Source organism: Dasypus novemcinctus, chromosome 14 (assembly GCF_030445035.2).
Source record: "Dasypus novemcinctus isolate mDasNov1 chromosome 14, mDasNov1.1.hap2, whole genome shotgun sequence".
NCBI classification, from domain to species: domain Eukaryota; kingdom Metazoa; phylum Chordata; class Mammalia; order Cingulata; family Dasypodidae; genus Dasypus; species Dasypus novemcinctus.
The window spans coordinates 19,268,699-19,296,669 of NC_080686.1; the positions used below are offsets into that span (position 1 = coordinate 19,268,699).

The following is a 27,971-nucleotide window of genomic DNA, read 5'->3' on the forward strand; positions in this document are numbered from 1 at the left end:
CATTAACTTGCATCATTTTTAAACCTTTTTAACTAATGATTAAAGAGCATTGTCAAAATATTACTACTAAACAAAGTATTTTTCCCCTAACCAATCCGATTATTATTATCTTTATATCATTTATATATGAACATACATAAACAATTAAGTGTATAGTAAAAGTTGTGAACTTACAAGCAAACATGCATCACATCATACAGGGGTCCCATACATCAACCCTCCACCAACACCCTGCACCGTCATGAGATGTTTGTTACCAACTATGAAAGAACACTGCCAAAATCTTACTACTAATCATAGGTCTTATCTTACATTTGGTGTGTTTTTCCCCCAACCCATCCTATTATTATTTTTTAAATACATTTTTTAATGACAGAGGTTGTAAACTTATAAAACAATCATGCACATGCAAAGAATTCCCAAATAACACCCCTTGATCAACACACCGTAATGTGGTATGTCATTTGCTACAGATAAAATAATATCATCTGATTATTGCTATGTCCTTAGTGTACATTTGGCTCACATTTTCCATCGTGCCTCAGTATCAACACAGTACATCTTTTGCATAGATGCAAGAATATTATATTATTACTACTAACTACAGTCAATTAGTATAATAAACAACATTGATAAATTGAAGAAAAAAATCACATAATCCTTTCAATTGGTGCTGAAAAAACATTGGACAAAATACAGGAAACTTTTTTGATAAAAACACTCCAAAAGATAGGAATAGAAGGAAGCATTCTCAATATGGTAAAGTGCTTCTCTTTCCTTTGTGTGCTTACTCCCTGGGGCTCTAGCTTAAGACTTCAGCATCAAATTCCAACATTAAAAGGCCAACATTAAAAACCTACAGCTAAGGAAACCAGCAAGATGGCAGCGGAGTAAGGAGCTCCTAGAGTCAGCTTCTACTACAAGGCAGTTAGCAAACACCCAGAACATTCTTTCCTGTTCAATTTTTGGAAGAGCTTGAGCAAGATCAGTAATAGTTCATCTTTGAATGATTGGTAGAATTCACCTGTGAAGCTATCTGGCTTTTCACCTTTGGGAGATTTTTCATGACTGTTTCTTCACTTGTGTTTGGTTTGTTGAGGTCTTCTATTTCTTCTAGGGTCAGTGTAGGTGGTTTGTGGGTTTCCAGAAATCTGCCCATCTCATCTACATTTTCTAGGTTTTGGGCATACAGTTGTTCATAGTATCCTCTTATTTCTGTGGGATCTGTGGTAATGTCCCCCCTCTCATTTCTGATTTTATTTATTTGTGTCTTCTCTCTTTTTTTCTTTGTCAGTCTAGTTAAGGGTTTGTCAATTTTGTTGATCTTCTCAAAGCACCAACTTTTGATTTTGCTGATTCTCTTTATTGTTTTTTTGTTCTTTATTTCATTTATTTCTACTTTGATCTTGACTATTTCTTTCCTTCTGCTTGCTTTGGGATTAGTTTGCTATTCTTTTTCTAGTTTTTCCAGGTGTGCAGTTAGATTGCCAACTTTAAGTCTTTGTTTTTAATGTAATCATTGAGGCATATAAATTTTCCTCTCAGCACTGCTTTTGCAGTATCCCATAGGTTTTTTAAAAAAAGATTTATTTATTTAATTTATTTCTCTCCCCCCCCCCCCGCCCCACCGGTTGTCTGTTCTCTGTGTCTATTTGCTGTGTGTTCTTTGTCTGCTTCTGTTGTTGTCAGCGGCACAGGAATCTGTGTTTCTTTTTGTTGCATTATCTTGTTGTGTCAGCTCTCCATGTGTGCAGCACCATTCCTGGGCAGGCTGAACTTTCTTTCGTGCTGGGCTGCTCTCCTTATGGGGTGCACTCCTTGTGTGTGGGGCTCCCCTACATGGGGACTCCCCTGCATGACAGGGCACTCCTTGCATGCATCAGCCCTGTGCATGGGCCAGCTGCACATGGGTCAAGGAGGCCCAGGGTTTGAACCGTGGACCTCCTATGTGGTAGACAGGCACCCTAACCACTGGGCCAAGTCCACTTCCCCCATAGGTTTTGTTATGTTGTGTTGTCATTTTCATTCATCTTAAGATATTTGCTGAATTCTCTTGCAATTTCTTCTTTGACCCACTAATTGTTTAAGAGTGTATGTTTAATCTCCATATATTTGTGAATTTTCCCTTTTTCTGTCCATTATTGGTTTCCAGCTTCATTCTGTTATCATCAGAGAAAGTGTTTTATATAAATTCAATCTTTTAAAATTTATTGAAACTTGTCTTGTGACCCAACATAAGGTCTATCTTGGAGAAAGATCTATGAGCACTTGGAAAAAATGTATATCCTCTTATTTAGGGTTGCAGTGCTCTATAGATGTCTGTTGGGTCTGGTTCATTTATCATATTATTCAAGTTCTGTTTCTTTCTTTATTCTCTGTCTAGATGTTCTACCCAGTACTGAGAGTGATATATTGAAGTCTCCAACTATTATTGTAGAGACATCTGTTTCTCCTTTCAGCTTTGCCAGTGTGTGCCTCATGTATCTTGGGGCACTAAGGTTAGGTGCATAAATATTTAGAATAGTTATTTCTTCTTACTGAATTACCCCTTTTATTAATATATATAATGACCTTCTTCATCCCTTGTAACAGTTTTGCATTTAAAATCTATTTTGTCTGATATTAGTATTGATACTCCAGTTTTTTTATTTATTTGCATGGAATATCTTTTTCTAGCCCTTCACTTTAACCTGGTTGTGTCTTTACACTTGAGGTGAGTCTCTTGTAGACAACATATAAATGGCTCATATTTGTTAATCCATTCTATTAGTCTGTGATTTTTGATTGTGAGTTCAAACTATTAACATTCAATATTTTAACTGTAAAGGCACTACTTACTTCATCCATTTTGATCTTTTGTTTCTGTTGCCATATTATACTATAGGCTATCTTTTTACCTTTTTAAAATATTCTTCATTTCTACCCTCTTCTCCATGTCTCTTGCCCTTGCTTTTTCCTTTCAGGCTACAGCGCTCCCTTTAGTATCTCTTGTGATTCTGGTTTGTTGCTAACATATTCTATCAGTTTTAGTTTGTGAAGACTTTGAACTCCCCCTCATTTTTAAAAAGGATTTATTTATTTATTTACTTCCCCCACTTGCATCTTGTTCCTTTTCTTTTGCTGTCTCTTCTCTGTCCATACTCTGGGCGTTTTTTTCTGTGTCTGCTTGTTTCTCTTTTGTTGCATCATCTTGCTGCACCAGCTCTCTGCCATGCATGGGGCATCAGCTCTGCGCAGTGCATGGGCCCGCTTTTGCCTTCACAAGGAGGCCCTGGGATGTGAACCCAGAGCCTCCCATATGGTAGACAGGAGCCCAACTAATTGAGCCACAGCCACTTCCCTCCCCTTCATTTTTGAAGGACAGCTTTGTTGGATATTATTGACTGGCAGTTTTTCTTTTTCAATACCTTAAAAACATCATACCACTTTCTTCTCTTCTCTGTGGTTTCTGAAGAGAGGTTGGCTCTTTATCTTATTGCATTTCCCTTGTATGTGATGCTTTTCTTTTGCTGCTTTCAAAATCCTCTCTTTATCTCTGATATTTGTCATTCTGAATAGTAGGTGTTTTGGGGTAGGTCTGTTCATCTTTATTCTGTTTGGGGTATGTTGTCCTTCTTGGATATTGATATTTATGTCTTTCATAAAGGTAGGGAAGTTTTCAGTCATTGTTTTCTCAAATATTGTTTCTGCCCCTTTGTCATTGTCTTCTCCTTCTGGGACACTGTTAATGCATGTTTTTTGCATTTTGCTTTGTCATTCAATTCCCCAAGACCTTTCCATTTTTTCCATTCTCTTCTCTTTCTGTTCTCCTATCTTTTCCAGTTCAGATGTTCTGTCTCTAAAATCACTAATTCTGTCTTCAAGTAGTTCAAATCGGCTCTTATGTGCCTCTAATTTATTTTAAATCTCATCTATTGTGTTTTTCATTCCCATAACATCTGTTACTTTTCTTTGCAGACTTTTAAATTGTTCCTTATACTCACCCAGCGCCCTCTTAATATCCTTTCTCCTTAGTCATTTTCTTTCAATCCTTTAAGATGATTTAGGAGAGTTGTGTGATTATTGATGATTAATTGTCTTAAATCCTGAATCTCTTCAGGATATTTGGTGTTCCTTTGGCTGGACTATCTCTTCATGTTTCCTAGTATGACTTGTAATTTTTTGCTGATGTCTAGGCATCTATGTTGGTGAATTTACTCTGATGGCCAATTTCTTTCTCTTGCCTATTATTATTTTTTCACACCTCTTTTGCTATTTGGTTCAATTTATCCTAAGTATTTAAAATTGCCCAGTTTAAATTACCAAAATTGTGCCAGGAACTCACTAATGGAGCACACACTTTCTCCCAGCAGTGGGGTAAGGAGAACTCTAAAAGCAGTTTCTGTCCATGTAATTTCCAGACAGCCAGCAGATGGTACTTGTTGGTGCACTTTTCTGCAGAGATGTATCTCTCTTGGTTTTCCTTTGTTTTTTCTGGCCAGAGCCAAGATTCAAAGTGGGTTCCACTGGCTGAATTCACTGAAGAAAAGCCCCCCTCCCCCGACTCCCCCTCTCTTTTCCCTTCTAACTGCTGTCAGGGAGGAAGACCTCTGCTTCCCTTTCAGTCAGCTGAAATAAGCCAGGGGTTTTACCCCTGCTAAATATCTCAGTGGAGGACGGGAGCCCTTCCCGGCAGGAGAGAGGTTTTGTAACTCAGTTTATTGTTTCAGCTTCTTCCTCACTCTGACCTTCATCCTCGTCAGAGTTGTGAAGCACTATCCTGGTCTGTGACCCCCAAAGGAGATCCCTTGGGCAGCCTTTGGATCTTTCTCCATTGTTTTTGTGAGAGCTGAGCCTTATTGGAATAATCCGATGCCCTGCTCCTACAATTTTCTATTTTTTTTTTTTTTAAAGAGTTTGGGAAGGATTGGTGGTAAATCTTCTTTAAATGTTTAATAGGATTCACTAGTGAAACCATCTGGTCCTTTTGTTTTTTGTTGGGAGGTCTTTGATTACTTGCTCAATTTTGTTACTTGCTGTCTGTTCACTTTCTGTTTCTTCTTGAGTCACTTTTTTTAAAAGATTTACTTTATTTTATTTATTTCTTTTCCCTTTCCCTCCCTCCCCATTGTCTGCTCTTTTGTGTCCATTTGCTGTGGTTCATTCATTGTGTGTTCTTCTGTGTCCTCTTGCATTTTTAGTCATTTTGTTAGTCTTTGTTTCTATGGATTTGTCCATTTCATCTAGGTTATCTAATTTGTTGATGTATAATTGTTCACAATGTTCTCTTATAACCCCCTTTCTCTGTAAGATTGGTGGCAATGCCTCCATGTTCATTTTTAAAATTAGTTATCTTTATCTTCACTTATTTTCTTTGTCAGTTTAGTTAAAGGTTTATATGCTTTTAAAAAAAATCTTTTCAAAGAACCACCTTTTGTTTTTCTTGATTCTCTGTTGTTTTTCTATTCTTTATTTCATTTATCTTTGCTCTAATCTTTACTTCCTCCCTCCTGTTCATTTTGTGCTTAGTCTGCTCTTCTTTTTCTAATTCCTTCAGGTATAGAGTTTGGTTATTGATTTGAGATTTTTTTTTTCTTTTTAATGTAGGAATTTACTCCTTTAAATTTCCCTGAGCATAACTTCCATTGCATCCCATGAGTTTTGATATGTTGTGTTTTTGTTTTTTGTTTTTTGGACACTATTTCCTAGTTTTATTGCTTATAATAGCCTTCTTTGTCTCATTTTAGTTTTTGACTTAACATCTATTTTATCTGACATTAGTATAACCACCCAGCACTCTGTTGATTACTGTTTGCATGGAATATCTTTTTCCATCCTTTCGTTATTAATCTATTTGTGTCTTAGAATGTAAAGTGAATTTCTTACAGGCAGTGTATAGTTGGATCATATTTTTTAAAATCCATTTTGCCTATATCTGCCCTTTGATAGGTGAATTTCATTCTTTAAATTTAAACTAACTACTGATAAGGAATGACTTATTTCTGTCATTTTTTTATTTGTTTTCTGTATGTCTTATATCTCTTTTGGCCTTTATTTCTTCCATTACTGCCTTCTTTAGTGTTTAATTAATTTTTATAGTGTACAATTTAGTTGCTTTCTAATTTCCTTTTGTGTGTATACATATATGTATTTACATATTTTTTGGTGGTCATCATGAGGCTTACAGTTAACATTCAAAATTTATAGCTCTCTAGTTTTAATTGATATCCACTTAACCTCAATAGAATAGAAAACTCTTCTCCTATATCTCTGCTCCTGTTTATGTTTTTTTTTTTTGGGTCACAAATGTTATCTTTATACATTTAGTGTCCACTAACATGGATTTACAATAATTATTTTATGCATTTGTCTTTTAAATCACATAGGAAACAAAAAGATCAATTACAAATTAAAAGAACATTAATACTGGCTTTTATGTATTTATCTTTCCCAGAGGTCTTTATTTCTTGGTATGGCTTTGAGCTAATGTCTTTTGTTTTTCTTTTCAGTCTTAAGGACTCCTTTAGCATGGTCTATTGTGATTTTGTTTATCTTGGAATGTCTTAATTTTTCCATTCATTTTTGAAGGATAGTTTTGTTGGATAAAGAATTCTTGGTTGACAATTTTTTTCCTTTCAACACTGTAAAATGTCATCTCATTCCTTTCTGGCCTCCATGGTTTCTGATTAGAAATCTGCTGTTAATCTTACCGAGGATTCCTTGTATGTGATGAGTGTCTTCTATCTTACTGCTTTCAAGTCTCTCTTGCTTTTGATTTTTTGATAGTTTGCTATTTTTTTCTTCCCATTTTAAAATCGTTTTTTATTTTTAAAGAAGATTTAGGTTACATAAATGTTACATCACAAATATGGGAGATTCCCATATACCTCATCCCCTCCTTTTTCCACACTTTCCCACATTAACAATGTCTTTCATTAGTGTGGTATATTTGTTACAATTGGTGAACATGTATTAAAGCATTGTACTAGCCAAGGACTATACATTATATTATAGTTTACACTTTTGCCTGCACAATTTTATAGGTTTTGACAAAATGTATAAAGGCCTGTATCTGTCAGTACAGTGTCATGCAGGACAATTCCAATGTCCCAAAAATGCCCCCATGTTGCACTATCTTCCCTTTCCTTCCCCTCAGAATTTGTGATGGCCACTGCCTGTATATCAGTGATACAAGTTCTTCCATTGCTAGAATAATCATAAGTCTACTTTAGCTCATAATTGTGTTCCACCCTTACGTTTGCTCATTCCTCAATCTTGATGAATTTGGGATGGTGATGCCCACCCTTTCTACAACTGAGAGAGAGCTTAAAGCCCATGGGGCAGATGGATGAAACTGTCTTGCTTGCTGCTGCAGACACTTTCCACTTCCTAAGTTGGGCATTGTCCATCATCATCCTTTAGTTAGTTGTCCTGGTTGAGTCCAATAAACTGGTGAGTAGGGGTTGCAACTCTGCTGAGATTCAGGGCTCAGCCAGCATATGAACAGACTGAAGATTTACATCTCTGGGACATATATTTAACAGAAATAGTGCTAATTATAGTTTCAAATAAAAGGGGCAGAAGAGCCATGTGTAGGGAAATTATAAATGATTCTAATTCTGTTACATTCAGGAGCATATATTCCAAAGAAATGGCCCATTGACAAGGTGCTGAATTCCTGAGATTGTCTGCCCTGCTTATACTGTCTAGATGTCTCTAGAGCTCTCAGGAGCCCTGCTGTTTGAGGCACTATTTACTATGGCAGATAATGAGATCCTGCTGAGACATGCATAAATTTAACCTCTGGAATAACCTTCCAACTGACTTTGAAGTCCCTTAGCTAAAAACTCATTTGTATTTAATATTTCCCCCTTTTGGACAAGTTCCTTTTCTAGATTCATTGCTAGTTGGTACTTGGTAATAATTCCTTGGTGCCAGGGAGGCTTATCCCCAGGAATTATGTCCCACACCGAAGGGAGTAGTGCATTTATCTGTTAAGTTTGGCATAGAGAGGCCACATTTGAGCAACAAGGAGGCTTTCAGAGCATAACTCTTAGGCAATATATAATACAAGGCTAAGTTGCTTTTAATGTGTCTTGATATGGATCTCTTTGCATTTACCTTCTTGGAGTTCTTTGAGGTTCTTGAATGTATAGATTCATGTCTTTAATCAAATTTGGGAAGTGTTGGCCATTACTTTTCCAAATATCTCTCTTCTTTCCTTTTGTGCCTTACATTATGCATATGTTGGTATGCTTGATGGTGTTCCACAGGTCTCTTTGGTGCTATTCATTTTTCTTCTTTCTTTCTACTCCTTAGACTGATAATTTCAATTGACCTATGTTCAAGTTTGTGGATTCTTTCTTCTGCCTATTCAAATCTGCTCCTGAACTCCTGTAGTGGATTTTTCATTCCAGTTATTTTACTATTCAGCTCCAGAATTAATTATTTAGTTCCTTTTTAAATAATTATGTCTCTTTTTGGATTTTCTCTATTTGTCCATACATTATCTTCCTTATTTCTTTTAGCCCTTTGTCTGTAGTTTACTTTAGCTCTGAGAGCATATTTAAGACAGTTGATTTAAAGTCTTTAGTAGGCCCAATGTCTGTGCTTCTTCAAGAATCATTTCTGTTAATTTCTTCCATGAATGCACCATACTTTCATGTTTATTTGCATGCTTTGTAATTTTATTTTTGTTGTTGTTGATAACTAGGCATTTGAAATATTATAGTATGGTAACTCTGGGAATAAAATTATCCTCCCTCCTCAGGATTTGTTTTTGTTGTTTTCTGTAGGTTGTAGCTGAATGTTTATTTACTGACTTCTAAAAAAATTTTTTTTTAGGTACGCTGGATCTGTTATGTGGGAAGCTGGCACTCAACCACTGAGACATGTCAGCTCCCCTGAGTTGTTTTTTTTCATTTGTTTGTTTGTTGTTGTTGTTTTTTTATTATTTTTAGGAGGCACTGGGGACTGAACCTGGTACCTCCCATGTGGGAAGCAGGTTCTGAAGTACTTGAGCCACATCTGCAGCCCTGTAAAGAGCAACACCCGTACTCTTTGTCATGCATGGTTCTAAAGTCTCTGCTCCGTTAGCCTGTGTTCAGCTGGTATTTTGACAGAAATTTACTTGAAGAGAATGAGCCAAAACTTAAAAATGGAAGAAAGAAAGAAGAAAAAGAAAAATGAAAAATCTACATTAGTAATAAAACCTCCAGTCTTTGTAGATTGGCTGTGTACTTGGGCATCCTTCAACGCTTAGCCACACTGCTTACAACTTTGCTTAGCCTTCACCTCCTGCTTGCACTGAGCCAAGAGAGAAGCCAGAAGTGAAAACTTTGTGTCTTCTCAGGTCTTTCTGGAGCAAGGGAATATGTGTCCTTCCCTGAGCATTTGTGTGGCTTTCTAAATACCCTGTTACACAAAAACACATTTAAATGTTTGTCATTTCCAAAGGAAATGCTCTCTCCAGGGTTTCAACACTCTATTGTTTGCCTTAATTGCAGTCTTTTGCCCCAGGCCATGGGCCATACAATGTTTTTGAGGCTGCCCTATTGCTTTTCTGCCCTGAGTTTGTTCCGAGATAGTAAAAACAAGTGCATTGTGCTAGTCCTTCAGTTTAGTCCCAGACAGGTTAGAACAGACAGACAAATTCCTTGTGAGTATGGTCTCCACTGCTCTCTCTAGAACCAGGGACCAGGGTCTCATAGTGAATATTTGGGCTGCTGGCCTCAAGACCACTGTGAATCAGGGAGGGGATGGGGCAAGAGCAAGTAAAACTACAACAAAGTTTTCCTACCATTTCTCAGTTGCCTTTTTCTTGATTTAGTATTTACTTGTTTGATATAAACCTTAGACTGTTGTCCAGAGTTCTGACAAAATGATTCTGAAAGTCTTTGCCTGATTATTTGATGTTTCTGTAGAGGGAAGGGCTTTTCGAGTACCTACACCACCATTTTTTTTTTTCTGTCTAAAAAGAATAGGTTTTAATGATCTAATAAATGAATTTGCAGAAAAGGGAGTAAAAATATCTTACGATCAGTCAAGGTATATTAATAAAATATTATTTATTCTATTATATAAAATTTTGAAGCTGAAATTGTAACTGTTCATAATTTAAGGGTTTATGTTTTTACTCATGTATCACTGTTACCCTCATTACATTTGGTTAGTAATAAAATATTTTAAAAGGGAAAGCCTTATATTTTAGTTCATTTAATAAATTTTACCCCTGCCTTTTGAACAAAGGAACTCACATTATTATTTTGCATGGACTATTCTATTTTCCTTTTCTCTTCCTGAGTTCTCTTTGTGAGTCAAAAGTACATTCAGTAATTTCACAAATATTTATGCCTTGCACTTTGGTACTTAATAAAGATTTATTGCAAAAACAATCTCTAAATAATTCCATTACTATTAAAGATTTTCAAGACTGGAAGGGGTCCAGACACTTTAGCTATTAATCTCCTTTGTTTCATCTTCTAAAATGGAAAACTCCATTAACACTCAAAACAGTCATTTTTATCTTGGGCAGCTAATAATAACTTTATTGTTAGAAAGTTATTTCATATACTAAGCCAAAATATGTCTTTTTTCTACTAACAAGGAAAAGGCTTATTTTCTAAAAATAAAGTAAGTGCCTTTATTTTCCAAAGCCTTTTAAAGATCCTGGTAGTCTGTCTCAGAGTCATGGTAATCTCTCTTTTCAGCCTCTAAATTGTTTTCAAGTATTTGATTTAAAAATAACCAATTCATTATTGTTTTCATATATTTTAAATATATATTTGACATATTTTATTTTTTAGCTTTGACTTTTTCATTTCATTGCATTTGTTTCCTAGGCTACTTAAGCAAATACCATGAAATGAGTTGGCTTAAACAATGGGAGTTTTTTTAGCTTACAGCTTTGAGGCCAGGAAAATGTCTAAATCAAGGCATCATTGAGGCGATGCTTTCTCCCCAAGACTGTAGCATCGTGGGGCTGACTACTAGCGAAACTTGGCCCTGAGCTTGCCACATAGCAAGGCACCTGGTGATGTCTTCTGGTCCCTTCCTTCTCTTCTAGGTTCCATTTCAGCTTCTTGCTTCCTGTGGCTTTCCCTCTCTTTGTTTGAATTTCTTTCTCTTAGAAGAGACTCCAGTAAGAGGATTGAGACCCATTCTGATCGAGGTGGGCCACGCCTTGACCAAGGTGACCTCATCAAAAGGTCCTATTTGCTATGGATTCACACCCCAGGGGTGGCTTAAATTTAAGAGCATGTGTTTCTGGGGTATGTGCACTTTCAAATCCCCACACCTTGGGTCAGGAGGACCTTTTGTGGGGCGAATTTATTTACCAAATATAATAATTTTATTGCAAAAATGATCTTTATTTTGAAAAAAACCTGACATGCCCATGAAATTTTTCAGCACAGTGTTTCCATGAGGTGGAGACCATATGTGAGGAGGTTTGCATCTTGCTGAACTCACAGCAGGACTCACCCTGAAAGGAGAAAAAGGGGGAGACCCGGCTAGGTTTCTAAACCACCACACAATGTAATCCTTTGAGATTCTGAAGAAAGAACTGCCAGGGTGATAAACCCTTAAGCATCTATTAAGGGGATTTACTTATAGAGAACTGTTCTATCTCACCTCGGACAGCAAGGCAGTAAGAAATAAATTCAAGTAAGTCTGCACCTATGATGACTGCTATTTAGATTCTGTAGGGCTGGGGACAAAGTTTTCTGAGTGCCAGAGCCTTGTGTGCAAGTTTTGGGAAAACATCTGGTCATGTGCTCTTTTTTTTTTTTCCTTCATTTAAAAAAATTTTTTAAAAAAATTAATAGATCACAAGGAATGTTACATTAAAAAACATAAAAAAACAAAAAACATAAGAGGTTCCCATAAAACCCACTCCCCACGACATCATTTTTGTAAATTGTATTTTTTTGAAGATATATGATGGGTGTAGGAAGACCGAATACCTGAAAGTAACTTGTTTCTCTCTCTGTTGCTAGGATACAAAGAAAATAATTATATGTAAATCAGAAGGTAATGAAATGCAACCCTCTCTTTGGGCCAAATTCTGCTTTTGGTGGTCAAGAGTATCCTGTTGAAGCAATGAATTATGAAAACCAGCTTCAACCAGTTGGCCAGACCTGCGCAGAAGCAGCCCCTTGCTGTCCTCACTGCAACTTGCTTAATTAACATAGTAAAATTCCCACCCAGGGGTGGAGTTATCCGCCCCTTTCTTGATCATGCAATGTATATGCAAGCGTGATTTCCTGAACATGCTAATCATACAATTACATAATCAGCTATGTGTGCTCATCCATATGTATAAAAACTAATGCATAATCAAAGCAAATGCTAAGCAGTAACTTGGGTATTTAAGCAAGAGTGAAACTGCAGCACGGGGAGTCGGGTCTGAGTACCTTTGGACTGGCCTTGGCTCCTTACCTCTGCAGACGTAATAAATGTGAGTTTGCCTAACTCTCGTCTTCAAGTTTTCTTCGTGCCATCTCTGGTTATCCATAAAGGCCTTGCTTTGAGGCCTAACATATATATATATCACAAAAAAATATTACACTAAAAAATATAAGAGGTTCCCGTATACCCACCACTCCCCACCCCACTCCTCCCACTCCAACAACCTCCCTCATCATTGTCGCACCCTCATCGCACTCAGTGATCACATTTTGGAGCACTGCTGCACTACACAGGTAATAGTTCACCCTGTAGTTCACACTCTCCCCCAGTCCATTCAGTGGGTTATGGCAGGATATATAAAGTCCAGCATCTGACCCTGCAATATCACTAAGGCAACTCAAAATCCCATGGGTATGTGCTCTTTTCTCAAAACAAGATATGTTTGGGGTAGGCTGCTTAATCTCAGTTGCTTCCCAAAAGTTAAGGAGATAGGTGTAGTGATGAGGTCAATTTTTTGTCAGGCGGTAGATGCTGTATATATATTGCAATCTGATTCCTGACTGGCCCTTAAAATCTCACACCCCTCACCGCCCTCTGAAAGAGTCCCTGGGCATGAGTGGGGTAGGGGAATAGTTTGTAAGGTTCCCCCCCCCCCACTTTTAAGAAGTACTGGGGACAGAACCCACACCAGAACCCACGGAACCAAAAGTGCATAGAATAAGTCCAATTGTCACTATACCTAGAAGGCTCAGCAAAAGGTTTTCCGTCATCTACCCCATCCTGTGACCCCAGCCTCATTTGAGACTACCATGAGTCATCACCTCTTTAATCTATGAGTTGCAGCTGCTTTTGCAACTCATTGATCTACTTGGGCTTTTTTACCTGGATTGCAGATCCAGAGCTCAGTTTTTAATAAGTCGCGTGCTCCTCCTTGTGCTGTGGTGAGAATGTTTAGGGCTATGTGGTTTTGTAGCTTCACCTTGTGCAGAGCTGCAGTTTCTTGATTTAGTGTCAGAGGCTGTGCTCAGTAATGCTGAGTGCCATGGTTACAAACTTTCAGAAGGTTTCTAATTTGAGCATGATGTCAGTACCATCCCTTTGGGAAACAAAAACAGAGATCAAATAATCCCACCAAGAATATACAGACCTGTTCCACATCCCTCTCCAAATAGGCTCATTTAAGGCTCTGGGGTTGTGTCTGATATCCTAGCATGTACCCAAGGGAAACCAAGAGTGCATCTCCCCATCCACCCTGGGGACAGCCACAGCCACGTGTTTGTGCTGCGTAACCACTGTGCGCCATTAGGGAAAACCAATAGGTACTGGGCATTGGATCCCATCAGGAGCTAAACAGTCACTGCAGTTTAGGACCTAGAAAAGGTTAGGTTGTGCTTCAGGGTGGGTTGGATCCACCCCCGCCCACCCCATTCCCTTAAGGGAATGAATGGAATAATTTGTGATGTCAGTGGCGTTCAAGGTGGCACTGCCTTGTGATGCTCTGGGTCCAGAATTAGATGCCCTCCAAGTTGTGACCACAAAGAGAATCAGCCCACCAGGGGGCATCTTTGTATCTGCCCAAAGGCATGAGGCCGCCAGTCCAAGAGTGGCATCCGTTGAGTGTGCTCACCCTGTGAAGCACCTAGACAAAAACACATTTTCAGTGGTGCTTGTGAAGGTCTGAAGCTGTACGTACCCCAGAAAAGGATGTTCTCAAAGTTAATGCATTCCTGTGGGTGTGGGCCCGTTGTCAACAGGATCTTTTGGTGAATAGGATCTTAACTTAAGATGTGACCCACCTCATTCAGGGGGGATCTTAATCCTCCTACTGGAGTCCATTTTAAATAGGATGAATAAGGAGGGGAAGAGAAAGCCACAAAACAAGAAGCTGAAAGGAATGAAATCCAGAAGAGAAGGGAGAGACTAGCAGACACTGCCATGAGCCTTGCCATGTGGCAGAGGAGCCGAGATCACTGGCAGCCGGTCTGCAGCACTGGGTTCCCCCTGTCAGTTCCTCTTTGCCGGGAATCCTACCGACTTCACCAATTGTTACATCTGACTGAACCAGCAGCAGAACTCATTTTGAAAGAAGAAACAGGGGAGACCCAGCTAAGACTGCTCCAAACTGTCCCACACGAGGTCTGTTGAGATTCTGAAGAAAGAGACATGGCAGGGTGATCTGTTCTTAAGCATCTGTTAGGGAACTTATGTCAGAGAGCTCCAGCTGCTTTCCCGCAGATAGCAAGACTGCAGGAAGTTCACCCCAGCATGTCCACACCTATGGCAATGATTCTTTAGATTATATGGGGCTGAGGGACCAAGATGATTGAGTACAAGAGGCTTGCATGCAAGTCTTGGAAAACATCTGGGTTTTCTTTCCTCAAGATAAGGTGCACTCTTGAGTGGGCAGCATTCCAGGTTACAGCAGTGAAATCTTGGCATACTTCCAAGGAGTTATGGAGCAATAAGTGTGTAGCAACAGTGGTGAACTTACAAAACAAACATGCAAAACATCACACAGGGCTCCCACACGTCACCCCACCACCAATATCTTTCATTGTTGTGAAACGTTTTTAATTAATGATGAAAAAGCATCCTCAACATATCACTACTAAACAAAGTATCTTACATTTGAAATATCTTTCCCCCAACCAACCCCATTATTATTATTATTATTATTATTATTGTTATATCATTTATACATGAACATACATAACAGTAAGTGCATAGTAAAAGTTGTGACCTTACAAAGCAAACAAGCATAACATCATAGAGTGGTCCCACACATCAATCCACAACTAACACCTTGCATTCGTATGAGAGATTTGTTACAAATTATGAAAGAATATCACCAAAACGTTACTACTAATTATAGTCCATATCTTACATTTGGTATATTTTCTCCCAAACTACCCTAGAAGTTGTGAACTTACAAAACAGTCATGTACATGTGCAGAATTCTCATACAACATCCCTCTATCACCACACCATACCATGGTGGAACATTTGTTATAGATTATGAGATAACATCGTCAGACTATTATCACTAAACATGGTCCATTGCATACATTGGCACACTATTTCCATACTACCCCATTATCAACACAGTACATCTTTGGCATAGATGCATGAATATTACAGTATGGCAGTTAACCACAATCTATAGTTTACTCCAGTTGTATTTTTCCCATGCTTCTCCACATTCCCACCACCCTGCAATAGTGACACCCATCATTTACTTACTGTAGCAGTTTGATATAGTTATGAATTCCAAAAATAGATATTGCATTATGTTTGTAAACTGGTCTGTACCTGGGCATGATTAAATTATGATTAGGGCTTTGATTGGGCCATGTCAGTAGGGCATTGAGTCCCTGCCCCTTGGTGGGTGGGAACTCACATATAAAAGGCATGGCAAAGGATAGAGTTGAGGGTTTTTAATGTTGGCATTTTGATGTTGGAGTTTGATGCTGAAGTCTTAAGCTGGAGCCCCGGGAAGTAAGCATACAGAGGAAAGAGAAGCAAGTCCCAGGAAGAAGCAAGCCCTGGGAAGAGAGGAACTCTGAGCCTGGACAGATAAGACCTCAGAAGAGAGGAACCCAGGAAGCCTGAACCCTGGCAGCCATCGTCAGCCATCTTGCTCCAACATTGAAAATAGACTTTGGTGAGGGAAGTAACCTATGCTCTGTGGCCTGGTATCTGCAAGCTCCTACCTCAAATAAATACCCTTTATAAAAGCCAACAGGCTTCTGGTATTTTGCATCAGCACCCCTTTGGCTGACTACTACACTTACCTATACTACCTTTTTCAGCCACATTCCCATTTATAATTTAGCAGTTACTTAGTGTAATGCATCACCATCAATTCTATACATTTTCACACTTTTTGCAGTAAAGTTAATTAAAACTTCTACAAACACTAAGCATAAGTAGTCCATCGCAGGCCTCCTTTTATCTCCTTTAGGAATCCACCACCTACCACCAGGTCTTGAAAATCTTTTCCTACATTTTCTTCTAGAAGCTTTACATTTCTTGCTTTTATATTGAGGCTTTTGATCCATTTTGAATTAATTTTTGTATAAGATGTGAGATAGGGATCCCTTTTCCTTCTTCTAGCTATGGATATCCAGTTCTCTCAGCCCCATTTGTTGAATGGACTTTTCTGCCCAAGCTGGGTGGATTTGACAGACTTGTCAAAAATCACTTGATGATAGATGTGAGGCTCTGTTTCTGAACCATCAGTTTGGTTCCATTGGTCTGTGTGTCTGTCTTTATGCCATTGCCATGTTGTTTTTTTACCACTATAGCTAGGTAGTATGATTTAAAGTCTGGAAGTGAGAGTCTTCCAACTTTACCTTTCCTTTAAAATATTTCTGGCTACTTGGGACCTCTTATCCTTCCAAATAAATTTGATAATCGTGTTTTCCATTTATTTAAAAATCCTGGTGGAATTTTTATTGGGATTTCATTGAATCTGTATATCAATTTGAGTAGAATTGACATCTTAATGATGTTTAGTCTTCCAATACATGAGCATAGAATATTTTTCCAATTATTTAGGTCTTTTTAAATTTCTTTGAACAAGTGAAAACAATGTACTTCTGAATACAAGTGCTTTACATCATTGGATAAGTTTATTCCTAAATACTTGATTCTTTTAATTGATACTGTAAATGAATTTTTTTCCTGACTTCCTCCTCAGATTGCACATTACTAGTTGTCTTTTAAAGTCTATTTCATCTGATATAAATATAGCTACTTCAATTTTTTTTTTCGGTACTGTGTGCATGGAATATCTTTTTCCAGCCTTTCTCTTTCAAGCTATTGGTTTCCTTGGGTTTAAGGAAAGTGTCTTGCAGATAGCATATAGGTGGTTCATTCTTTTTTTATCCCTTCCATCAGTCTGTGTCTTTTGATTGGGGAGTTTAATCCATTAATATTCAGTGGTATTACTGTAAAGGCAGTTCATATTTCAATCACTTTTTAAAAAGATTTATTTTATTTATTTCTCTTCCCTTCCCCCACCCACCCCGGTTGTCTGTTCTCTGTGTCCACTTGCTGCATGTTCTTTTTGTCTGCTTCTGCTATTGTCAGCAGCATGGGAATCTGTGTCTCTTTTTGTTATGTCATCTTGCTGTGTCAACTCTCTGTGTGCGGCGCCATTCCTGGGCAGGCTGAAATTTCTTTCACACTGGGCGGCTCTCCTTACGGGGTGCACTCCTTGTCCATGGGGCTCCCCTACATGGGGCACACCCCTGCATGGCAAGGCACTCTTGTGTGCATCAGCACTGCATGTGGGCCAGCTCCACACGGGTCAAGGAGGCCCCGGGGTTTGAACCGTGGACCTCCCATGTGGTAGACGGACGCCCTATCCACTGGGCCAAGTCTGCTTCCCCATATTTCAACCATTTTGACTTTTGGGTTTTATCTGTCACATTTTACTTTCACCATTCTTGAGACTTTTAGTGACTTTTACTCATATAGTCTTCATTTCTAGACTCTCTTCAAACATCTCTCCTGTCTTATCTTTTCAGACTGTAACACCCTTAGTATTTCCTGCAGAGCCAATCTCTTGATTACAAACTGTCTCAGTTTCAATTTATCTGTGAATATTCTAAACTCACCCTCATTTTTGAAAGACAATCTTGCTGGTTATAGGATTCTGGGATGGAAGTTTTTCTCTTGTAGTATCTTAAATATATCATACTACCGTCTTCTTGCTTCCATGGTTTCTGATGAGAAATCAGCACTTAATCTTATTGAGTATCCCTTATATGTTATGCATTTCTTTTCTCTTGCTGCTTTCAGAGCTCTCTCTTTGTCTTTGGTATTTGACATTCTGATCAGTATGTGTCTCAGAGTTGGACTCATCAGATTTATTTGGATGGGACTACGTTGTGCTTGGGGCATGGATATTTATATCCTTTGACAGGGCTGAGAAATCAGGCTGGCTTCCCCTCAAGATGAGTGCAGAGTCAAAATGGTGGCTACTGGTCTTTTTCCAAATTGGACAAGTTCAAATGTTAGCTGTTCTTAGTGTTTTACTTTGGTCAGCTGAACTTACTAATCAGTATCTGAAGTTGGTGGCCAACTGTCTCTTCCTCCCTTGTTTTTGGGAAATGGAACTTCTAACTCCAGCCACAGAATAGCTCATGAGGAGGCTTGCATAGCCAGAGAAGGATGATCACCAGCCATTGTGGTATGGCTTGTATTTTCCTGGAGAGGTTGGCACAGGTCCCACCAGCTTCCTCCTGCCAGAGGTGGAGGTGGGGCTGGGGCTTAGGCTAGAGGTGTAATCAGATCTGGTTGGAAAGAAGCTGGTCCCTACCAGTGCTGTGATTTTCAATCAGTCCTTCTTCCCCTCATGCTGGGAGTAGAGTTAAAATGGTGGCTACCGGCCTCTGTCTGACATGGACAGATTCAAACTTTAGCTATTCTTAGGATTATACTTTAGCCTGCTGAATTTACTAATCAGTAGTTGAGGTTGGTGCCCAACCATCTCTTCCTCCCCCATTTTTGGGAAGTGGAGCTTCCAATTCCAGCCAAGGAATAGCTCCCAAGGTGGCTTGCACTGGCAGTGGAGGATGGGCATGGGTCTCCAAGGCACGGGGTGCTCTACTCATGAATCTTGTCTTCAGATGAGCAGTGTCCTCCTTCCATTCTTTCAAGGATGTTGCAGGATACAATTCTGGGCTCCTGGAGCCCTCAAACTGGTTCTTTAGATAGCTCTGGGTGATTACTAACTGCTCTGTAGCATGAGCAGACTCTAGTTGCTCCTTACTCTTACCATCTTGCAGGTTGTCCTAATTCAGTTTTGTTGATTTTTATTAGACGAATTTAATGGCTGTATGTGAAGATTGGGAAGAAAGTTCTACAGACATCTATTCTATACTCAAATTTCAAAGATACCAAAATAGGAATAAAACATGCGATGCCTACCGGAGGGTCCTTTTCGGTTCAGGGGACAGCCAGGGATAAGCCTGGGACTAGATCATTCAGGGGAATTTCACAGACCTTCCTCTTATGGAGTAGACCTTATAGCCAGCCTCCAGGAAATATCCATTCCTTCCATGCCAGCTCCTGTGTAAGGAGCCTCACATGGGACAAGGGTGGGTCTGCCCCAATTTAAAAGACTCATGCCCCACAAGGGCCAAAAACTCCCTGGACATAGCTTCCAAGATCTGAATTCCAAGGATACTTTTTATCATAAGCAATGTTGCTTAGAAACATACTTGAGATTTCATTCTTACCAGATTACCAGAAGGACAAAGCTCGGAGTTAGTCTGTGGGAAAATTCTCATGCCGGAAGGCAAAAGGCTTTGTCAGTCCTTTATCCACAGTATGTAAATATAGACGAAAGGTAACAGAGGAGCTGACTGTGCAGTTTCTAAATATTGCAAACCTAATAAATTAACAGTCAGACTCTCAACAATATTAAGTAGGAAATTGGCAAAACTGAAGAAAACCTAAGTCTCTGTGTGGCTAATAACGATCACAGATCTTGTACCTTATTTAGTGACTGTCTTATTCATCATTATATTTCTACTGCCATATATGCTTAGTCAAAAGTTTTTGAATGAATGAATGAATAAAAGAGTCTTCAGATTATTTACTTGAAAATGAAGTAGGCCCAGTTTTAGAAGTAAAAACATACAGTTTTGATTGAATCTAGTGAAAGCTGGCAGGACAGATCTTGTGACACCTTAGTGAGGGGCTATGGATTGGTTTATTTAGCAATAAGTGGCACCTCAAAACCATGGCAGGTGTCCACTGAGGTATACACTGCTCCTGAGGCTGTAAGGAAAAGCTTTGAATACTTGGTTAAGAAGGAAGAGAGGTGTTAAAATTTTGGAGACAGATTTTACTAACAAAACTGTTAAACACTAAATTTCATATCCTTGAAAACATTATTTATCTGGAATGTTTCAGTCCTCTGTTAAGTCAAACTTTATTCTCTAGTCTACCTCAAATTAAACAGTGCATTCCTTGCATGAAGGTACAAATATTACATTTTAAATGATATGATAGGTCTTTTGACTACAGAATGCTCCCTTCTCAGTTAACAAAATGAATACTTTAGTTTATTGGAAATTTCAGTTTTTGGTTTTGCCATTGTTCCCAAGTTATTCAACTTAAATAGAGCCAAAGCTGCATGGTTGACCAGTAATCACAGCTCAAGGACCATTCTGAACCCAGAAAGGTGGCCTTGTCTGGAATGGGTTGACAAATGGCTGACATGTGTGGTGCACAATTTATGTGAGAATACATTTTTTTACAAAAGGGTTTGTATCAGGTCTTCAGATACATCAATAGAGAGAGTATTTTATTGAATCAATTCTAGAGTTAAGTTTCCTTCTCAAGCCAGTACTGTGGAAAGGTCTAATGTGTAGTTTTTCTTTTTCTTTCTCCTCCCCCACTGAGATGGTTCCCTCGTCCCTTTGGTCATTGTTTTTGCCCATTGTTTGTGTTTGTTATCTGCTCATTGTTTTTTGCCCCTTGTCTGTTTATTTTTTCTTTAGGAGGCACCAGGAACTGAACCTGGGACCACCCGGGTGGGAGGCAAGCACTCACTTGCTTGAGCCATATCTGCTCCCTGCTTATTTGTTTTTGCTCGTTGTCTGCTCCTTGTTTGCTTGCTATCTTGCTTGTTTTTGCTTGTTATTTGCTTGTTGTCTCTTCCTTGTTTTATCTCATTGTTTGCTTTTGCTTTTTTTTACGGAGAGAAGAAGCCAGGAATTGTTTGATCCATGCAGATGCAAATGAAAAGGCTCACTCAAACTATGGACCTTGAAATAATTATTCAACTCCAGTAAGAATTAATCTGCAATGCAAGTAGCCTTTACTTTGTGAGATAAGAATAATTTTTCTTAATTACAAAACTAACATGTATCTTTAAATATCATGCTGAAAAATCATTAGCCTAAAACTCTGATTTACCAAGTGGTTATTTACAATTATCCCTTTTCAAAAAGTATCATAAATGATCTGTTTTAAAATGAAATTGGATCAGTTTGCACTAACATATCTTTATAAAACATATTCTCTTCAATAAATTCATTGGAAAGACTGTGATGTTCTTATTTACTAAACTAAACAACAATAGCAAGACCCAAATAGATAATGTAAAAGCCTAGGAAGAGTAATCAGTGTGTAAACTGTGCTGGGAATAAGGCTGCCACATTTGGAAGCCCCTTTGAATCCTTGGAAGGCTTTAGGCATTAGAATGAATTCCAAAGAGTCCATCGTTACAACATGGTGAATTTACTGTGCTACCGCATTTGAGGCTTGACCTATTGGAGTTTCCTTTTGCTTTTCGTTTGAATTTCATTTTCATTTACTCTACTTTTGAAAAATTCCATGTGGTTGTTAACTCCAAGGTAGCAACTGATGGCAAGACTCATTTTTACAGATTTTATTCTAAGGAAAAGCAGAGAAAAAGTTATGATCTTTTAAGAGAAGTCAAAGGGACATCTGTGCCAAGGTAATTGCAAACTACACGAAATGTGACATGTAGCAATTCCATGCAATGCATTTATTACCAAATAGGTAGGGACCAACCAAGACATGCTTTGTCATAGACACTGAGTGCCATGGAGCATCCTCTACTCCAGAAGCCACCCCAGGAGCTCTTAAAAATCACAATACTCTGGTCATAATTTTTGCATTTATTATATTCACTGAGTTTTATGGAAAGACTGTGGTATACTTATTTACTAGAGTAAAAATGGTAGCAAAAACTAGAAAGAAAATCAGAGCAATTAAAGCAGAATGCCTGAGGGATAGGGCCCAGGCACCCGTAGTTTTAAATGTTTTGCAGGTGATTCCAAGGTGCACTCAAGGTAGAGGACTACAGCTACAGTCCTTGAAGACAGGGGCTGTACCTTCAACTTAGCTCTCTTAAGATCATCTCAGTTCTGCTCAACTCAAGTCACTTCAGCAAATATGTATTGCATGCTTATTATACATTAGTCACTAGAGGATGGAGTAGGAAACAATTCAGAAGATACATCCTGTCCACGTGGCTCCTAAGATGCAAAGAAGACTGGTGTTGTACAAGCATCTACAGGTGGTCTGAGTGCTACCAGAGGGCAACATCAAGTATGATGGGGTCGTACAATAAAGGACTTGGACCTAGCTAAGCCATTAGGGCAGCTCTTGAGTAAGGATGAATAGGATAGGGTCATGTTAGAGCTTCCTGTGCCCATAAATGTTTAGGGAATGCATGAAGAAACCAACATGTCACAAAAACATGTTAAATAAGGTATAAATAGGAAAGAAAGTACTGGCTTTGATAACATAATTTTTAAGAGCGAACCCCTGGTTATGCTATCTACTCTACTTGAACTTAGGGCATGGGACAGTATATCAAGATGGTAAAAGCTTTAGCTCTGTAATCAGAGTTAAGACTTGTTTCCAACCCTTATTAGTGGTTTGTGCAAAAACTACTTACTCTCTGTGTGTCTCAAGTTTACCGATCATTTATTATGCTCTACTTGATTCTGTGTTGAAGTACATAAGGTGTACACTGCAAGGCCTAAACAGTTGCTAAGTTTGTCAGTGTCTGAAGTCACCACGACACAGCTTAGCCATTCAATAAATTGTCCTTGAACTGTTAAATTTCTTCCTTTTTACATAAAAAAAAAATATGAAGCTGCTTTCCAGGCAAACGAGTTAGCAACGATTGGATCATTTGTTCACAAACAACAAAAGTGATAGAGAAGTCGTTGTTAACTACTGTGTAAGGAACATCACAATGTACATAACTTTGAGCAATAGCACATATAGTTGTTCCTCTACAATAGCTTCCACAATGCTTTGGGTCACAAACTCCAGCTCCAATTCAGGTAATATAAATGGACATCTGGAAAAACAACAAAAAATAGTTATTTGGTAAGTGCAGAATTTTTTACTGTCACTGTGAGCATCATGTTTTAAATTTCAGATATGGGGTTGTAAGATAGTGCTAAAAAGTCAAATAAAATGTGAAAAGTAGGGACTGTCTTGTGTTTGCCTTCATAAGAAATGTTGGGATCAGTGCTAATGCATTTAATTTCCTTAAGTGAAATGCCTGTCTTTGTTGATTTTCTGTTAAGTGATGGTTTAAGCATATGGAAGCTGCTGCTTTTAAATACTTTTTTTGGTATCTTTCGTCCTTCTCCCCAATACCAAATAATTATATATGACTAAGAAGCAAATTAAAAAAAATTATTTTACCAAAAGTCCCTTGTTGGACATGTATAATGCATCTTTATTTTAGGCACACCATTATTGCCACATTAAATGGAAATAGACATTTATGGTATTCATGCCATCAAATCAACAGAAGTTGAATTGGATGAAGATTATAAGTAAAGGTCCCACAAGGAATTACTTTGACATTTCATGCTTTTATATTATGCTTCTCTTTTACTTGACAGACAACTTTTCAAACAAACAAACAAACAAAAACAACAATAACAAACAAAAATCTGTTTATCTCAGCTGATTCTTAGAATCACCTTGATATTCCATAATTAGCCTTTCTCTTATTTTCTAAGAATTTCCTTAGGACTAGCTGAAAGGGCTCTGACATTTATTATGAAATGTAATGTACAGATCATTGTTTCTTTCACATACAGGGAATCCTGAATAAGACTAAGTGGTGATTTCTAATCAGAAACCATGGAGACGAGAAGGCAGTGGTATGAAATGTTTAAGGTATTGAAAGAGGATAAACAACCAGCCCCAAATTCTTTATCCAGAAAACCTGTCCTTCAAAAATTAGGAAGAGTTTAAAATATTCACAGGTAAATAGAAACTGAGGGAGTTTGTCAAGAAAAGATCTGCCTTACTAGAATTACTAACAGGAGTTCTGCCGGTTGGAGGGAGAAAATAGGAGAGAGGGACTTGGAGTAGTGTGAAGAAATGAAGATTACCAGGAAGGGTAACTAAGAGGGTAAATGTAAAACCTAGTAGTTCTGTATCCTTAATATAAAACGTTACTCTTTAATTACCTATAAGAGTCAGAATACATGTGATCATGGAAAAGGCATATTTCCTGATAATGGAGGTGCAAAGTATAAAGTGGTAAAGTGGGACAAAAACCCGGAGACACACAGAGAGAGATAGACAGAAGCAGGGAGCTGCCATGTTTGATCCGGCCATGTGAAAGAGGACTAGGGATCACTTAAGCACCAAGCCCCAAAGAGGCTCGGCCCACAGAGCAGCTCAAGAGGAGACAAGTCCTGTGTCAGATTTGCCTATGGTTGTAGAAAAGTGGACACCTTGGCAGAGATCAGCAGCCATCTTTCTTCCCCACATGCAGCTGAATTTAGTGAGAAAGTATCTCTTATGGTGCCCTGATTTTGACTTTTCATGGCCTTGGAAATGTATGCTTTTACTCTAAATAAATCCCCTTTATGAAAACCAGCACATTTCTGGTACATTGCATTGTCAGCTCTTTGGCAACCTAAAACACTGCTGTTGTATGCCTCTAGTGTATTTTTAATCTTCATCTTTGTGTTTTTCATCTCCAAAATTTCTATTACGTTTCTTTTATACTTTCAAATTCTTCTTTATGCTTAAATATTTTCCTTATTAATATCTTTTTTCTCTTTAGCCATATTTTCCTTCATCTCCTTGAACTGATTTAGATTTGTTTGAACTTCTTTGATTAGTTGTTTGAAATTTTGTGTCTCCTCTGAAGTTTTAATTTGTTCCCCTGACTTAGCCATATCTTGCTGTTTCTTAGTATGGCTTGTGATGTTTTGCAGATGCCTAGGCATTTGATTATCTTGAGAGTTAACTCTGAAGTTCAGTTTCTCCCTCTTGTCTAGGGTTTTATTGTTGATTGGCTTTGTGTTAAGGCCTTTTAAAAATGCTTGGTCCAACTTATTCTTGATCTTTAGTGTAGCTTATGTTTAAATGATCAGATTTTCTCAGCATTTCTTTACCTGATTCTTGCCCTGGATATATAATACAACAAAGATCACAGTTTTTGTGTAATTGATTCACCTCCAAAAGAAAGCAATCTTCCCTCTCTTCCTTCTCCTGGAAACTTGAGAATTTTTTGGTTTTTATGCAGAATTTCTCCCTCAGTCCCTATGATTTATTTAAATTCTCTCCCTCACTTAGTGCCTCCTTTTCCTTTCACTTTTCAGTTCTTAGACCCTCCTGTCCTACAGCAGTTCTGTCTGTTTAACAGCCCCCCCCCTCCCTTTTATTTTCTCTGTGAGGCTTTTCTGTCTCTGGTTTGTTTTCTGTCTCTTGTTTGCTTTTATTTGGGGTGTTCCACTCCAGGTGATATCAATCCAGAAAAGTTGGTTGCTCCAGAAAAGTCTGCTTTGCATTTAGGTGGTCCAGCCAGTAGAAACTGGTTTGAGTGAGCATACCACCTGTCAGTCTTTCTACCACGGTTCTTACCACCACCATCCCACCCTTTTGTATGCTTCACTTCTCAGCTATCAGTGTTCTACCCTGGGCCTCTGCAGACTTGGGTCCCTGTGCCTGGATATGCATGGGATTCTAACTTGCTGCTGCGAGTGGCTCTATGTTCTGTATTCTTGGTTCTGTGTTCCAAGTTTCTGCCTCTGATCAACTCCTAAGCTGTGCAGGATCAAGTGAAGGGGAGGAAAGTGGACCGGCAGGTCTGGGGCAGAAATTTCTTGCCTGATATACATATTTTTTCTTCAAGTCAGCATTTGTGGATTCCTTCTCCAGACTCTACCATTCTCCAGAGTTCTGAGCTAGTGGAATTCGTCCTTCTATTTGCTGAATCTCTGGAGAGCATTTTTCAGGGGCTATCTTATGTCGCCATGTTGATGATGTCACTCTCCTGCCATTTGTCTGTTTTCTGTATGTTTCATGTCATTTTTTCCCTTTCTTCCTCTTTCCTGACATACTTAAGTGAATATTTTCTAGGGAAGTATTTTAATTTTTTTAATGATCTTTTTTCCCAACTAATTTTTCACTTAAAAATATATTGTGAGTGGAGTGGGTGTAGCTCGGTGGTTGAATGCCTGCTTTGCATAACAAGGCCCTGGGTTCAATCCTTGGTACCTCCATATATATATAAAATATTTCCAACCCTGTAGCTCATATGCAGTCTAGTATCCCATAGACCAGATACACCATAATTTTCAGCTGTTTTTCTGTTGACAGCCATATTGATTCAAAAACGTGTTTGCTTTTACAAATGCTGCTCTTATAAACAGACTTGCACACAAATTCTTATGTACTCTTGTTGTTATTCGTACAGGATAGATGCCTAGAGTTAAGGTTGTTAGATCAAAGAAAATGCATATTTTCAATCTTACTAGGAAGTGCATTTAATGATATTTTAAAATATATATATTTTAAAGATTTATATTTTATTTCTCTCCCTTTCCCTGCCCCCCCCCAATGTGTCTGCTCTCTGTATCTATTCTCTGTGTGTTCTTCTGTGTTTGCTTGTATACTCGTCAGTGGTACCTGAAATCTGTGTCTTATTTTTTTTGCGCCATCTTGCTGCATCAGTTCTCTGTGTGTGCAGTGCCATTCCTTGGCAGCCTGCACTTTTTTTCATGCTGGGCAGCTCTCCTTATGGTGCGCACTCTTTTCACATGGGGCTTCTCTACATGGGGGACACCCCTGCATGGCATGGCACTCCTTGTGTGCATCAACACTGAGTGTGGGGCAGCTCATCACACAGGTCGGGAGGCCATGGGTTTGAACCTTGGACCTCCCATGTGGTAGGTGGATGTCCTATTCGTTGGGCCAAATCTGCTTCCCAAAACTATATTTTTTGAATTATTTTCTTTGTGGTTGTTTTAGGATATACAATATGTCATAACTTTTAAAAATCGACTCAGATTTATACTAACTTATTTTCAGTGAGATATAGAAACTTTACCCCTATGTAATTTTATAACTTTTCCCCATTTTGCGCTATTATTTTTATACATATTATGTTGATATATGTTATAAACCCAACAATACATTATGGTAATTACTACTTTATAAATTCAATCTTTAAAAGAAGCTGAGAGAAGAAAGGAAAACAAGAATATATTTATAGTTTGTTATATCAACTTTCTTATTCTTCATTTCTGGCTCTCTTTACTTCTTCCTGTGGATTTGAGTTACCATATGGTGTCATCTATATAATCCAATACAGTTTTGTTACCATCTACTTCCTTTGTGCTTTTATTGTAAAAAATATTGTATTTCTGCATGTTATAGGTCCAAAATACTATTAGGTACATATTCTTTGTGCAATTATTTCTTAAACCAATTAATGGACTAAAGGAGAAAAATGCAAGTATAAAGTCTTCAAAATTACCTACTTTATCCATTTATTGACACCTTCTTTTTCATGTGGAATAAAATTATTCTCTGGTGTCACTTGCTTTCAGATTGAAGAACTTCCTTTAGTATTTCTTTGGTTTGGTTTGCTAGCAACAAATTCTCCCAGTTTTTGTTTACATCAAAATTTCTTTATTTTTCCTACATATATGAAAGGTAGCTTTACTGGATATAAGATTCTTGGTTGACATTATTTTCTTTCAATACCTTGAAATAAATACTTTTCTTTTAATATTTTCAACATTGACTTCTGGCTTCCATTGTTT

At 38.2% G+C, this 27,971-nt stretch overlaps 1 protein-coding gene across 1 annotated transcript in view; it reads right to left on the reverse strand.

Moving 5' to 3' along the window:
- Positions 1–27,971, reverse strand: part of LOC101447890 (short-chain dehydrogenase/reductase family 16C member 6-like) — a 64,586-nt gene that overhangs the window by 14,539 nt on the left and 22,076 nt on the right. Inside the window, 2 exon segments of the mRNA XM_071207785.1 lie at positions 21,723–21,801; positions 23,120–23,245. Coding sequence (XP_071063886.1) covers positions 21,723–21,801; positions 23,120–23,245 — 205 coding nt within the window.